This window comes from Thunnus thynnus, chromosome 14 (assembly GCF_963924715.1).
Source record: "Thunnus thynnus chromosome 14, fThuThy2.1, whole genome shotgun sequence".
NCBI lineage: Eukaryota > Metazoa > Chordata > Actinopteri > Scombriformes > Scombridae > Thunnus > Thunnus thynnus.
Genome location: NC_089530.1, coordinates 7,761,051 through 7,777,585, shown reverse-complemented (window position 1 = coordinate 7,777,585; position 16,535 = coordinate 7,761,051). Strand labels below are relative to the sequence as shown.

The following is a 16,535-nucleotide window of genomic DNA, read 5'->3' as shown; positions in this document are numbered from 1 at the left end:
CCTGTTCCAATAGCTGCCCTCATGCATGCCTCGTGCAGCAGATGACAGTTTATGATTAAACCATGGATGTATGCATTAAACCAGTGTTGACAGGTGGCTGAGCGACCTATCAGCAGGGAGGATTTCTGCTCAGGCTTCTGCAGGGGCAGCTAAGCAGGACCTACAATAGAGCTCATGTGTCGGGTAGATTCATTCCAGTTTCTGCCACTGCAGATTTGCCTCTGTGCAAGAAGAGAGCTGGAGCTGAACCTCCTCTGTGCATGAAAACACTCTGTAAACATGGTGAGTACACAACCTCTCTACAGTGTGTGTGTGGCCTGACACACAGGGCTGCTCACCGCCTCACACACCTGTTGAAATTTACTTAATCGCATAGCCTAAAATTCACCTAGATAATATTTAATTGCTTAGTCAGAGTGCTGTACATATTTGGATAGACACAGCACTTTTTAATACAAAGTTCAATGTGTCAGTATGATTTTGCAGTGTGATTGAAACCCTGGTGAAAGGTAAGTTAAAAATTCAGGGATAAGAATGACATAAGCACATTTTTTTGTATTATGGTTTAAGCCAGCGTATTGGATGAATAGACAGTGGTCATTGTCTGCATGCAGCCCATTCGCTCCACAGATAGAGCAGATTAGAGCGTTGCTATGATACCTGTTGATGTCACTGCTCTGTGTTAGGCTGTGCTTGTGACATCTGTTTGCTCTGTTTGCTTATAAGCATGACCGCTCATCTGGGGACAAAGCCTTCAACAGCCCCCCTCTTGATTGTGCAATAAAATCAGATATCTATTTGAGGAATGTTGTGAAATGTTCGGTTTAGATTTGGAGTCAGGGTCATGAAGGCTGAATGAAATGAGCATAACTGACTTTAAATGCATGTGACCCTGCATCATGTGTCAAGATTAGGAATCAAAAGGGAGTAAACATAAGCCCCACCTCCTCTCCCACCACCACCACATACCTTTGAACCAGCAAGTTTTTAACTGGGAATGCAGCCTCTCATTGTTTCCAGATGGGACCCTGTGCAACCAATCACAGTTTGTGTTTGTGAAGCTGCCCCTCTCAGATCTGCTGTACTGTTACCTCTGCTCTGTCCCTCCAGGCTGGTAAGATCCAGAGTCTGACTGAGGAGGAGAGGGCCCACCTACTCCCCTTGCTACGCAACGCTCAGTGGGTGGAGGTTGTGGGACGGGACGCCATTTACAAAGAGTTTGTTTTTAAAGACTTCAATCAGGTTCCTAATATATCATATTTCATTACACTTGACTTACAAAACTCACATAACTAACATATACTGTACCTGTACTGTATTTTTATATTTATCATGATTTGGGATGCGATGTTCTGTCTTCCAGGCTTTTGGTTTCATGTCCAGAGTGGCGCTACAAGCAGAGAAGATGGACCATCATCCTGAGTGGTTCAATGTCTATAATAAGGTAGAAAAAGCTAATTATGCCATTTTTGATAAGTTGATACACAATCACAGCTCAACTTGGTCCTGATTGGCCTCCCTTGCTGAAGGAGAGGCCAGTATTGCTTCAATTTCATGATCCCTTTTGACTAAGCTAACCTTCATTTATCTGCAAATCAAGAACATTGTTCTTATGCTAAAGTAGACAAAGACTCTCCTGCCATCACCCTTTGCCAAAGCTCTGTCCTTATAATTGAAGTGTATTTATTCAACACGACCTCTGCTTTCACAAGACTTGCCAGCTCACACAGGTGTAGGAAAGTGTGAACACAGAGCTGCACAGAGCACTCCTGGCTGATGCAGATTCTTCTCTTTTAGCAAAAGCCATTAAAGCCTCAATTTGATTTTTTTAAAGGTACTGTAATCAATATTTTTATATTAGAAAAATGTTCAAAGTGACTATGTGTAATGTGAAAGGGGTCAATCCTTGTGATGAGCCTACAGACAATTCTCACCTGATGCTGCAGCCTCTTAACTCATAGAGCTGTTTAGCATCTTTCAGCTTATTGTTTTGGTGTTATAGGCAGCAGCTTGACTGTTTTTCTTCACTCTTATCAGCTTGTTTCCAGTCACAGCAGACAGCTGTTTTGCCAAAAGCTCTGATGAAACAACTGTATGCTTCCTGCTCAGCACCATACAGCTGACAGGTGATCACAGCAGAGCATTCAGCAGTTAAAAAGTCCGATATTTCCCTCAGGAGTTGGTAGAGACCAAAACAGAGCTAAAAGGAAAGTAAATATTAGACTTTAATTCATTAGGTGGACAGAAACACAACTCCAGATCAATGCTGATGTTGCTTCATGTCTGCTGGATGTGTAAATAAGAGACTGGTTGCTAACAAGTTCAGCCATATCAACTACAGTACGCTGTGTTTAAAGCTTGCTGTGCTGCCTCCTAGTGACCAAAAATAAATAAAAATAAATGAATGCAAATTAATTTTTAGTCTGGGTGGAATATTCAAACCTATCCCTTCATTACTACTTCTTCATAAACTAGACACATAATTCAAATAAAAAACACCATGATTTTAATTTCTTTTTAGCTTTTCAGTTTTTTTTAAAACTTTTACTTTACATACTAATTTTTTTCAGACATTTCAATATTTTAACCTAATGCTCAATATGCTGGGTTGACACTGCTTTCATCATTTACTCTGCAGAGAGTTCAAAAGCTTTCAGCTCTTCACCTGACATTTCAACTGATATCACTGTTACACCTGAATTGACATTTCAACTACTTTCAGTGCGTACACTTAAACTGACATCTCTGCTGGTTTCTTCACAAAAACATCAAATGGCACTTCGATTGCTTTCAAGGCCTTCAATTCAGCTGATATATCAATTTATTGCCAATGGAGACAGGGACGGATATTTTACTTGATTTAATCCTTCTTTGGGTGCAACATATGTCAATGGGAAATGGGAGTTTTGTTTGCTAATTTGAGACTTCTTAATTTTCACTGACCTGTTGGCTAAAGCAAGAACACTCAGATTTACTTCAGCATGTTAAATTTAGCCTGTTCTCGTCACATGATGAGTGTCATACTCACGATTCCATTTTCCTGTGTTCACCCAGGTCCAGATCACTCTCAGCACACATGACTGTGGGGGGCTATCCCAGCGTGACATCACTTTGGCCACCTTCATTGACCAGGCATCTCTGATGTGACCGACACACATTGTCAGTCGATTCCACAGTGAAAACTGAAGTGCTGGAAGTCACAGCTCTTCTTATATTCATTCCACTGAGAAATCTCTGAAGCTGTGACCCGCAACACCCAAAGAATATGAACCAGTTACTTTCAATTCTTGTGAATAATGTAGCAGGTGTTAAAATTATGCTGTTGTTGGTTTTGCATATGGTGAATATATGTGAGATTTTTAGCTAATGGTAAGACAAATCATAAAATCATTTACCTTACATTTAATTTAAACTCAAGTAAAAATACAAATTCCTCAGTATCCATTCCACTTGTTAACACAGGTACCATTTACAATAATGTGTCTTTCTGTCACCAATAGTGTCTTATGTGGCAATTTTTTGTACTGTTAGTAAAAAGTTATTTTCTGCAAATCTATTATTGTCAAACGGTTGTTGTTATAACAGAAAACTGACCAGAAAAAATCAGACTGAATGCATTTTATTGAAAACAGAATACTGTAGGCCATCTGCTGTGTTCAACCTAAGAGTATAACTGTGTTAATGTAACTGCTCACTGTGTGTTAACATTGTTTACTATGCATTATTTGCTAGTAGAAACCAGCAGGTGGTTCCTTGTTTAAAAAAAAAAATCTGTTATACAAGGAGAGATTAAACAAAACTCTTTAAACCGTGCACATTCAAAACCTCACATGTGAAGACATACTGCGCTGGGGTGGACAAATTTCAAAGACCTTTCATTATAAAGCAATCCAGTAGTCTAGAGACATGCAAATTACCAGAGTTGAATAAACAGTTCTCTGTGCAAAGTTCAACATTTTAAGACTGTTATAAGGTTATATATTTTTAAAGGGCTGCCATATTAGATTGCAATATACGAATGTTAGTGTTTAAGTTATTTTGTCCACCCTGTGTATGTTTGAAAGAGCAGTGGACCTTAATGATGTTTGTTATGAAGCCAGATCCCTGAGGCTGTTAGAGAGAAAATGACAACACAAGTCCAAACCTCTGAAGGCACAGAGGTGAATGCTCATTATTGCTACGTAACATCACCAAACTACAATAAAAGCAGGAAAGATTATAGAGTTTCAGACTTCAGAGAGAGTGTGTTACAGCGGGTAGTCACTGTCAGTTACTGCTTAAAGATTGCATTAAAGGTTTTTATTCAAAATTTCTTGAGGATGTTTCTCTAAAGCAAACAAGATGGACATATAGTTAGAGTATTGATGAATGGGTCGACACAGATGATGGTAATTAGCTCCAATCGTTCTCCGGCTGTCGTAAGGTCCTTTAACCAGGCACTGACTGAAAGCTAGAAAAATCCACATTATAACCTGAAGACCTGTCAGTCTTCAGCTTATAAGAAGACATGTAAGAGCCTAAATACATTCATGTCTAATCTCTTGAAAACGGTTCAGTATGTAAAAACACAAACACTCACAAAAAAAAGACTCACAAATGAAGTGATTAATAAAACACCCAGTGGTCACACAAATGGTAAAATTACACTAACAAGGCTGATAATCTGTCATTCATTACTATTACTTTCTGTAAAACATTAATAGAGCATTCCCCTTCGTTTCACTTCATTAAAAGGAATAGTTACATATTGCACAAACAGAAATAATTTCATGGAAATACACAATTTCAACAAGCAGTATCGGATAAGCACATGAAAGTAAAACAGACAACAAAAGGTCCTTTTGGTGTTACAGTATGCATCTTTAACAACCTGGTTGTAAATAAGCACATATCCTGGTGAATGGATAAATATTCACCAAAACACATCCACTTTACAGACAGGGCAAAGAACAGATTTTCCCCCCAAGAAAACTATCAAATCTGTCAGTCTGTGGATCAATCACAGTGGATATCTTTCTCTTCAGTATCAGTATATCTAAGAACACTTGAATGTGGTTTGTCAAATGCCCGAACATTGTACAGTTTGAAAAGATTATAATGTTAGAAATGGAACTAAACAGTTGCCCTGTTGTTAGGATGTGTCTCAGTTGATGAATACATGACAATTGCATTGAGTAGAAACTGAGGTAGATTGAATTAGGAAACAATTATTAAAACAAAGTGGTACACAGGTGACTCTATGCAGACTACACAGGAAATAATGAATTTCTGCAACTTGAAAACATACAGTGAACTTAAAAGATTTTAAACTTAATTGCTTAACTTAACCAGGCAGCCACTTTTTGTTTTCAGCTCTGAAAAACAAGCGATAAAATAATCTATGTGGCTGATAAGCTTTGGATTCCACTAGCCGCTTCCAAAACACTCCTGGTTACAGCTTCTCCCTTTTGGAAAGTTCAATTTTAAAAACTATTTGTTGAAAATTAATGAAAGCAATCAACAATCCAAATCATTCTCCCTAAAAATTCCAACCACTGTAGATGGACCACGAATGCAGACTTAAATGTACTAAAAGAATGTCATCATACTAAGTGCTAACAAACTAGGACATACTGTATGTGTTCATGCTTACAGACTAACTTCTACCATAACATCAGACTTGTAGTTTCAAGTGATTTACAGATTAACCTGATATGTTCTTGCCAGGGCATAGCAGTGCTTTTACATTAAAAATGCTGTTTTCAGAGAACTATTTCATGATAGTGATAACCATACTCCTTCAACAGGCCTCCACATGTACAGCCAGTCTTGAGCAGTGCATCAGGTTTCATGCTAGAGGGCAGCACAGCGGTTCTAACAAGCTTTCAGTGGTTTGTGTTTTTGCTGAGTCATCACAGATAGTGACACGGTGATGGCAGCAAGCTGAAATGTTCTGGCATTAAAAAAAAAAAAGATTTTTGCTATGCGATCAGTACAGATTATGACAGAAATATGCATTAAACAAAAGTTAAAATTGAAATGAACTCTTAAAACAAACAAAACTCACACACACACACTTTCACTATATTAATAAAATCAAATGAAAGACTACAACTCGTTTGAAACCAGTCATTGCTTTCCTGTGCCATTTAGGCACAACGTTACAAGCGTTATCCCTCTGGGCTGATTAAAATGATGATGGCTTGTGCTTTCAAAATCGTTGCAGATGTTTCCGTATGGGTTGTGGGTATGCAAGATAAGGCAACCATTGAGCGATTAACTCAGAGCACTAGGAGGAGGCGAGCATGCTTCCCTCTGTGCAGCGGGGATGGGGCCAGAGCAGCCTGATCCTGTTTCAGTGGGCTTTGCCGTTGCCATTCATGTGGCTGGTGTCTGACTTGGGCACCTCAGTGCTGTAGAGGCAGTCCAGGAAGCCTCGGGAGATCTCTGTAACCATGGATCTATCTGGGATGGACTGGGCCATGCCGTAGATTGCTCCCTGAAACAGCAGGAAGACACAAGGGAGTTCACAAGTGTGCAGAAACATTTACACTCAAATCATCACTGTGATACTTATAAGTATGATGATAATGACAATCGACTACTTATACTCCAGAATACTTCTAACAACAACAACCACCAGAGAACAGGTTTTATATCTGAGCTGTTAACATGTAGAGTAGATGTAGAGGGTGATAGCGTTAGCTTAATACATTTTTCCAGTTCAGAAAAGATGACAGAAAACAGTGAACTATTGTTCTGTGTGGTAGACAAACCTGATATATTTGATAATGAATGAATACACGGAATTAATAAACAAAAAGCTCAAATAAATAAGAAAGGTAATTCTAAATGTGTAAATTAGTTTATTTTTATTATTTTTTTATTATTATTTATATTTCGCAATAATTTTGTTTTCTGTAAAGTAGGTTTTATTTTTCTTTTAGCAGATTTTTTTTTTTCCACCAAGATTTCCTCTTGAGTTGGTCTTGGTTTTTCCATCTTTGATTATGCCATGGCCTCATTTATTCCTTGAATATGTAATTTAGGTTGTTGTCAGTCAAGCCTTTGTTTGTTGTCCCGAACCTGTGATCTATGTTTGTGCTACCGACAAACCTGACTGGCACAATGCAGGTTTGTGGGAGAGTTTCTACTCTATTTAAAACTGGCACACAAAACAGCATAAAACCGCATATGCTGCTTGTGTCGACTTGAAAGGACAACTTGTGCATAAAGAAAACAAAATTCCAGCATGGTTAAACAACAGAGACTGATGTAGACACGTCATGTCTGAATCCAAATGAACAGTACTGTACTGTCTGCCCACACTGACAAGCAGTCCAGAGATTAAATTAAAGTTTGATGATGATAATAATAATAATAATAATAACAACAACAGATGCAAAGGTTGCATACACCCTTACAGGGCGGCATGTTCTCTCCTGTGGATGCTCTGCGCTCCTACTACAGTCCGCTGACATGCAGGTTTGGTGAACTGGAAACTTTAAATTCCCCCAAGCTGTGAATTTGTCAGTTTATATGTGTTAGCTGTGTTGACTGGCGACCTGTTAAATTGAGGCATTGCATAATTGTTGAGCATTCAAAGTAAAATGGTTCACCCTTTATCTGTGGTGCTTTAGGCAGATGCAATATTTTCTGAAATATATTTTTTACTGCTGTGGTGTCTTGACATATTCCTACTGTCTATGATAAAACTCCAAATAATAGCTATCCTGGTTATTGTCAACGAGGGCAGCAACTGACCATTCTTTCCATTATTATTGACTATTATTGACTCACGTAATTGCATTATATTTCTTTGATTAATTGATACCCTTCACAATTTTCCCAGAGCCCAAGCTGAAGTCTTCTAATTGTTTTTTTTTTTGTCCAAAAATCAATCCTAAATCTTATTATATTGATCAACTTATCATCAGCTCTATTGGCTTAATGAGAATAGTTTGGCATAACGAGTAATGTTGGACAACAATATTATATTTAGTGCATATTTAATGTATGAATGAGGTGCATAAGCAGAGCTATCTCACCATTCCTGTGGTTTTCTCTGTGGGGTTTTTCAGGATGTTGGCGACCTGCTCTTTGACGTCACCAATAAATCGTTCAACAACGCCCGGCTGGGTGTGCAGAACCGTGCAACAAATGTGGATGCTGTGAAGAGATCATACAGTTGTTACATTGGTGAATATTTGCTGTACCAATATGCCTGTGAAATTACTATTATTCATTTAATATCTACCTGGATGGGTACTGCAGTGTGTTCAGATTCCAGCCCTTTGACGTGAGTGCATTAGACAGACGGAAAATATCAAAAACATCTGAGCCTATTGCCACCACTGACACCTCTGGATCCCCAAACACAAACACACCTTTTATCTTGCGAATTCTGTCACAAAGAATAAAAAAGATCATCTTAAAATGATGGAGGATCTCTGGCTCAACAGTAAATACCAAAGCTGAAATCAAACTCTAATTAAAACAATCTTATTTACTTTGATTATCAACAATCATGACTTCAGTATCACTGATCTCGATGTCTTACTCTGTTTTAATTTTGCGTGCTGCATTGATGATCTTCCTAGTGGCATCAATGTATCCGTCCTCTCCCATGTGCATCATGGTCGCCCAGCAGGCGGCGATGATTCCTCCGGGCCTCGAGCCCGCTACAGAGGGGGAGGCGTAGATTCCCCCCTGCCAGTCTGGAGCCACAAAGTACTGATAGTGACGATACTTTTTATCACTGTAGAGGATCACTGAGGAACCTTTGGGGGCATAGCCGTACTGGAGAGGAATGTGACACACACACAATGAAGAATTAGAGCCACTATAAAAGTACAGTCTGGATGTCATGTTGTGACTATTGCATTACACATAGTATAATGTCAATTCCTACAGATTTGTTATTAGATTTCATAGATTTGATATATTTTTGGTAAACCCTGTTTATTAGTTTTTTAGTTAGGAAATGAACAAAACAAGAAATGTCTCCATACAGTATACAGAAATATACAAGAGTAACAATAAAAATATTCTGTGATCAAATATGATGTAATGTAGTTGTAGATTTTAAAGTGTCATGTTCTGTTTTTGAATTTGAAGGAAATGCACAACCCCTCCTCACCTTGTGTGTGTCTGCAGAGATGCTGGTAACGCCTTTTACCCTGAAGTCGAACGGGGCAAGTGTGTGCCCAACCTTGGCCATGAAGACAATGAGAAAACCTCCCAGACAGGCATCCACATGCAGCGGGAGGTTGTAGCGTACAGCCAGCTGCAACAGAGTGGGCGGAAAGTGTCAGAGAGGAACTTCCATATTTTCATTTCAAAACCTATTTAGAGGAAAAATAATTTCACTTCTGACCTTGGCTACTTCCTCAATGGGATCCATGATTCCATGAGGAAACTGAGGCGCTGAGCACACCAGCATGGCTGTGTTCTTGGTGATTGCTCTCTTCATGGCCTTGAAGAGAGGAAGAAGAAACAATATGGGAATAACTGATGTCAAAGAGTAGCAGTTAATTAGCACCTGCTGTCTGCACATACTGTATTCTCACCTTCACGTCTACTTTCATAGTTTTCTTGTCGAGGGGAATGTGAACAAGTTTCATCCCAAAGTAGTGTGCTGCTTTGTCAAAGGCTGCATGGACGCTCACTGGTGCAAGACTGCAGAAATTAGAACACAAAAATAATGTCAGGAACAAGGCTTGAAATGGGCCAATTTGCTTTACTGGTATGACCATGAAGTGTAGTATTGCCAAAGGAAAAAAAGACAAAAAAAAAAAAAAAGGTGAGACATTTGAGAAACAAAAGATGCTTGAGATTCAGAGAGAAAGTGATTAATTTTTATTCTCAGGTTAAACTGAAGGAAGTTAAAAGAAACAATAAATAAAAAAATAAAAAAAATAAAAGAAACAAAAAATAAAGAACAGAAGACTAAAAAAGGATTTATACCAAGAAAATTTAAATCATAAAGTTCATCTTACATTTCAGGGTATTTGACACCACGTTCATACGCCATGTCTCTGTATGCCTTGCAGGCCATCAGTATGCTCTCAGTTCCCCCTGAAGTAACCTGGACAAAAAAGCAAAGAGCTGTTAAATTAAGCCAATCCATGTTTTTCCATCAATCCTCGGCTTATACATCTTGTGAGTGTATGTATATGATAACTTACTGTGCCACAGGAGTTGGGTCCACCCTGGAAAAGTGTGCAAGCCATTCTAACAACCTCTGCCTCCATCTTTCTTACACCAGGAAAGATGTCTGGGTGAAGCGGGTTACTCCATGCAAAGTCTCCATATACCTACAAACAAAACAAAATGAGACACAAGATGAAAAGATCTATGCAAACTCAAAATTTTTACTGTGAGCTATGAGCAGACAAAAAAAAAAGAAATGGGGACAACAGAAATCTCTTCGGAGGAAAGAAAAAGATTTGTTTGTCAAAAAAGATACAAAAAAGACACATAAAATAATGTAGCTAACACCAACATGTTCTCAAGTTGGACCTTGACTTTTCATGGCTGGGATGCCAAAGTCCAGAGATGTATTCAAAGAGGCATACCTTCACCAGGAGTTTGGTCAGTGATTCATCGCCCCAGTACACTGCACCCGAAACACATCCTTTCTCCCACTTCACCTCATCTGCAACAACACGTCATCTCCTCAGAAATCATTGGTTTTCTCAAAGAAAAATGTTTTTAATATGATAAAAGGCCACATGAGATTACAAATCAGTAATGGAACTCAGCCTAAACTAAACACTGGCAACCTTAAATCTACTCCTTCTATCTTCAAAGTGGTGGAACATTACATTAGAAATGCTTCTCATGAAGTCGGCTATAAAGATAATGAGAGTCTCACTTACTCAGAGTCTCGTACTCTCTGATTTTGTCCAGCACTTGGCTCTGTGTGAGACCTTTTGAGGGCAGCTGTTTAGTGTAGCTCATCCCCTCCTTCAGAGTACACAGACTGGTAGACATGTCGTCCAAAGCCTTGTTCAGTTGGCTCTGAATCTGTCGGAAAGAGAGGACAGAGTCGCTTTAGAGACAGAAAGTCTGAATGCTGTAAAAACAACAGTAAAGTAAAAAAAAAATTCCCCAAAATTCCCTAAAATAAATAAAAGTGAAGTACAGCAGCAGTTTTCTGTGTTTTAGACTGAATGTGACAAAATGTTCATTGTGCTATCAATGCTTTATGTACATTTTTGATAAAGCCTGACGGTGAGCTCTGAGTTGGCCAGCTAATGACCAGAAGTAACCGAATGTTATCACTAGTGCATGATGTTAAGTGTGCCAAAGGTCTGCCCCCCCCCCTTCTTCCCCGTTGCACTCAGTCATCCAAGAGTGACTCATAAGAGCCTTAGACGACAGAGTCTATGCACATCTGCTGAGAGAAGAAGGAACAGATTCACCACTGATACTTACTGCTCCGCCAACAAAGGGTATTTTTCTGATGAGTCGAAAGCACTGCTTCTTGATTCTGGATATGAGACCTATTAGACAAAAAAGACAAGGAAGCAGCTGTGGTGAAACGCTGGCTCACATTCAACCACAAACATTAAACAGCTGACTATGACATATAATCACAAGTCAAGACAAGGAAAAAAAAAAAAAAAAAAAAAAAAAAAAACTAGGCTCACATCCACAAAGCATTTAATTCTGATCCTGAGGACAAGCATCTAGTCTCCTCTGAGAAGCTTCACTCTAAACAACTTTCTTTGGGAGCTGAAGTAAGACGGGTGGAGCTGACCCTGTTAGGAATTCAAGCACTGATTGATTGATAGCAGATCTGGAAATTCTTGTTGATTGACAGCATTTCTCAGTCAAACATACTAGAGAAACGAGTGCTGTACTAGAAGTTGCCAACTGCAGAGGAACTGAAAAAACTGTTCATTCAGTAGCTCACATTTCCACATTTTGATGAGGATAACACACAGTAGGTGAGCAGGGGTTAACCCTGACGTTGAAAGTTATAACAACAAACCACAGTATGGAAGTTATAACAAAGCTCTGTGAACATGGCCTTCTGTCTGATATAATATGCGTGACATGTGTGACAGATTACTTTCTTGTTGGAAGAGGAATCCTTTGATCCAGACTGCTGCAAGTGTGGTGATGACTGTCACCCCGATGATCTGCCATGGCTCCAGGTCCGCGCAGTGCAAGTTGACCTGCCGTCGGCCCTCCTCCAGGTACAGCAGGACCATCTCCTTATACACCTCCAAGGCACTCTGGACACAGAGACACAAGGCCGGTTACAGTAACTCACATGTCACAGTGAGCAAAACAGAACAAGATATTTTAGGTGATGAAGTAAAGTCACAATCATAATTTTGCCATGAACGATATGTAGAATTTACAATAAGGTCAAACTCTACAGTCTTACATTATTAATGTTTACAGTAATACAGAATTTTCAATAAAGAAAATACAGGATCACAAGAATACATCTGTTACAAATCTGTCTTCTCATGACAATTTCAATAAGAGGAAGGGACCACTTCACACTCTGCGTTTATGAGACTGAGTCATGGTTTGACGCCATCGTGACCATTTTATTTTATGTATGATGTAAGAACCTGCATTTCATATGTTTCTACATATCTATGTGCAAATATATGGATGTTGAAATAAAGAAATAATCCTAAAATCAAGCTGTAAATCTTGCTTTGCAGTAGATTGTTCAGTCTAGTTGCGTGACTTGCTTTTTATACAACATTCCTTCATCGAATGTCTTGTTGCCATGAAACTGTCTCCATCCACTATCCTACGTGACTTCAGTCCTCCAACTGAAAATCATGTTTTTGAACTTATTACAAAGTCCAATATTCTCACAACCCTTGTTAAATCATCCTTGCCCTCCATCATCTCCCTGATAACCTCCATTATCAACTCCTCCCTGACCACTGGTACAGTCTCCCTTCCCTAGATGTTGCCATAATCAGACCAACTCAGGAAAAAACTGGTTTGGACTTCCAATTTACCATTCGCCTCTGAAATTCTTGAGAAAGGAGTTGCATTTTAACTCCAGATCTACCTTGATAACAATAATTTCTTTGACCAATTCCAATCTGGCTTTCACCCCAAACATACCACAGAAACAGCCTTGATTAAGCCATAAGGACCCATTTCTCCTTTAAGGAAAATTATGAGGAATATAAAACAGACCGAATGGACCACAAGGAACACATTTCTGATTTTTTTTTTTGAGATTCTTCCTTCAGTGTCAAAGATCTGTAATGTAACATATATGTCATAACGATATTTCCCTAACTTGTTTTATATCAGTTTGTTCAAGAAATGTGGTCAGAACAGGTTAAATGTAACACAAGACATCTTTAAAGCATTAAAGCATCAGAATTGTTAAATGGGGTTGGTGACACCTGTGTCACCATGGGTTCTTACGGGTTAAGATCACCAACGACGTCCTCCGTGCAGCTGATTCCAGTCTGCTCTCTACGCCCTTTGCTTAGTGCATGTTTTATTGATGATTGCACTGATGTTTTATTACTGGTACTTTGTTATTTATTGTGCATTTTATTGCTGATCTTATATGATGTAAGGTGACCTTGAGTGCCATGACAGCCGCCATTAAATAAAATGTATTATTACTATTATTGTTACTGTTTCGTCCGACCAGCGATTAAATCAATTTACTGTAATGTCAGATGAAGAAAAGCAACAAAGTCTCACAGTTGAGAACCTGGAACTATCAAAGTTTTATCAATTTTGTTAGAAAAATACCTTAAACAATTAATTGATTATGAAAATAATTTGCGACTAATTTTCTGTTTATTGATTAATTGATTAATTGACTGCAGGCCAATCATTGCAGGTCTAATTGATAAACAGCAAATATTAGGTTTAAAACCTAAGCGGTAGATTTATCTGCACACGGATTAAAGTGCTCCAACAAATTACTTTTAAGAAAGAGTAACTTTATAACTAGTTACTTTTTAAGGCAAGTAACTTATTTCTCAAGGTAACTTCTGCAGCACTAGAACATATTTGTTGTAGCATTAAAACCTTAAAACGCCAGAGGACATTATTATCCTCCAGTAACACAGCTCTCTTATATTTAGACATAATCTTTGTATGATTAATTGTTACCATGTACATGAATGCAGGTTAGTACTTACATCAGAAGACATGGTTAGCTCTGCAGAGTTCAACACTGTCAGCAGTTTTCTGATTGACTACAGCAGACTGTTGGCTGTACAGCTTGTCGGCTCCTCGTTCTCCAGGTGAGAGTGAGAGATTGCTCTCAGCTGACTGAACGACTATCACTCGACTCCTCCCAGCACCCAAACCGGCAACAACACATCCAACCAGCCAGCGGAAAGGATGTTTTGCAATCATTCATAATCAGACACGACAGGAAATTTGCCTTTACGTAGACCCAACTAAAAATATATCATACAAGCCCGGTCACCAATAACTGCTGAAATAGTAAAATGCTTGTGAAAATGTAACAGTCACAGTAATATCATGGTAAATGACCCATGAATGCCGTTTCATAAGTGCAGTAAAATGATCTGTTGGCTCTTTTCATTATCTCTCCCCCGCAGTGATTTTATGACACAATAGCATGTAGTTTGATAGCAAGTGTGCTTGTTTCTCCACAATCTGATGGAGTAACGCTTAAGGTTCAAAGGACAATATCTTAAGTTATCGCAATCTGCGCTGCTTGAAATAAACACCCCGTAATTTGGTTCCCCTTGTGCAGTGTGTTTATCATGTCAGACGACGTGAAGCATCGGCAAATAATGGTGAAAATTCACACATTCACAAGTTTTTCCAAGTGAATGAAGCTGAAACGGAGGGTGTCACTGAGCCACAGGGGTACGCCCCCACTACCCAGACTATAGCTGTCCTACCTGCCTGTTTGGATTATGTTCTCATACAGGTTTGGCAAGACCAGCTGCATATGCTGAGCGGGAATCCATGGAAAATCAAGTACCATGTGTTGACTGGGAGTGCTTGAGTTTTCACCACAGGGATAACGTTTGTGTATTAAGGTAAAGAGCAGGTGCAGTGACCGCTGCCACGCGTCTGAGCTTCATCTGTCATAAAGAAGAGATTAGATGTTGTTATTTAACATCAGTGCAAAAGGCAAGTCTGGGAGGCTCATGTAATGTGCATGACCCCCCTCAGGATACAGGCCTCTCTCTCTTGCTTTCTGTTATCCAACACATTTTCTGTCTGTATTTCTCTCTCAGATCCACCCACACACTTCCAAACCATTCAAATCTATCTTTGCCTCAGGAAAACTTACACCAAGTTCACACAAAGACTTGTGTACCAGTATTGTCCTCCTCATTGTTGAGCTGTGGACGCCCATTCCTTTGCTCCCCCTCATACAACATTTGACTGTTCTGTAAGGAGACCTTTTGTTGCCTCAGAGGGGAGGTCATGTTCTCATGGAAATGTACTGGGCGTGTGAGGTGGCTGCTCCTGGATACATCAAGGGAAAACAGACTGCTCGCACAACATCACTGCTGCCTAGTCAACGATATTCAAAGATCATTCAGGAGGAAATAATTACAGCTGTGGTGTCTGGAAAGTATTGTTTAACTGTCTGCTGCGCCTCTAGGCCGTCGTGTTATGACCTGAATTTTTAAGCCAAAATCAAAATGAGGGTTTTCATTCATGAGTGCAGACTGTGACAGGCAGGTTGGAGATTAATCTTGCACTGACAGCAGATCTGTGTCAGAGGAGCCGCCCTCTAGTGCCCAGTCTTTTGTCCGACTGCTGATCCCTACTATCAACAAAAAGTTGATTCTGCTCCTTTAAGGAAAACCCCACAAATCTAAACTGCTCTCTGGTGGCAGTGCTAAAGAGTAATGCTTTGTTTAAACTTCCTGAAGGTTTATGTTGAACAGGATATCTAATTTTAAACAAGTGGGTGCAACAATAAACAATAGGTAGGAGCTTTAACGTTAAACCTTTTGCAGAGGAAGTACTCTCCACTAACAGACACCTCATTGAAAAAAAAAAAAAAGAAAACAGATTTTCACCCAATAGAAGTGTAGCATGAAACTACAAGAGCGAGCAGCATTGTTGTATTTAGGTTTTAGGTCTAAAACATACTGTGTCTTTTCTCATATAAAATGTCTCACTTCAAGAAGCAAAGTATTAATGTAAACACTTTTTAAAAAAACATCCACAAATCTGTAAAGTAAGGCTTTTATATAAAAAGGTCGCTGCACAAACACTGTTTTTAGACTTCGAGCATCCCTGAGAGCACAACAAGTCAGGTCATTAGCTCACTTCAGTGTTGATAAACAAGTCTGAGCTTCTTCCAGCGTCTTGTAGCAGCACTGTCATCGTGCCAGGTACTACACAGTGTGTAATGTGCGAAAACAGGTTAAAGTGAAGCGTCACCTACCCAGTAATCCATATTGTCGAGGCCAACTCTCACCGACAGCCCTCTTTTTTAGTGTGAGACTCGGGAAAGTCACCTCCAGCTGCCTGCTTTGAGTCTTCGGCTCTCATCTACATGCTACTATCAAACAGCCGCAAGCTAATCCTGATTCAGGAAG

At 39.3% G+C, this 16,535-nt stretch overlaps 2 protein-coding genes across 3 annotated transcripts; one reads left to right on the top strand and one right to left on the bottom strand.

Annotated features, from left to right (window-relative positions):
* The first annotated feature begins 150 nt into the window (after positions 1-150).
* Positions 151-3,556, top strand: pcbd1 (pterin-4 alpha-carbinolamine dehydratase/dimerization cofactor of hepatocyte nuclear factor 1 alpha). Its single transcript, XM_067609551.1, has 4 exons — positions 151-282; positions 1,111-1,242; positions 1,364-1,444; positions 3,055-3,556. The coding sequence occupies exons 1-4, from the start codon at positions 280-282 to the stop codon at positions 3,145-3,147; spliced, it is 309 nt and encodes a 102-aa protein (XP_067465652.1). The 5' UTR covers positions 151-279; the 3' UTR covers positions 3,148-3,556.
* Positions 3,557-3,603: 47 nt separating this feature from the next.
* sgpl1 (sphingosine-1-phosphate lyase 1) lies at positions 3,604-16,535 on the bottom strand. 2 transcript variants are annotated; one of them, XM_067609549.1, is made up of 14 exons: positions 16,382-16,535; positions 12,059-12,224; positions 11,419-11,486; positions 10,860-11,007; positions 10,557-10,636; positions 10,167-10,295; positions 9,978-10,066; positions 9,549-9,657; positions 9,356-9,454; positions 9,119-9,265; positions 8,540-8,778; positions 8,237-8,383; positions 8,028-8,148; positions 3,604-6,478 (listed from the first exon to the last, which is right to left on the bottom strand). In XM_067609549.1, exons 1-14 carry the CDS (start codon positions 16,391-16,393, stop codon positions 6,335-6,337), a joined length of 1,698 nt encoding a protein of 565 aa, XP_067465650.1. In that variant the 5' UTR covers positions 16,394-16,535; the 3' UTR covers positions 3,604-6,334. The 2 variants fall into 2 exon arrangements, with proteins under 2 accessions (XP_067465650.1, XP_067465651.1); XM_067609550.1 differs by lacking the exon at positions 16,382-16,535 and adding an exon at positions 14,133-14,403.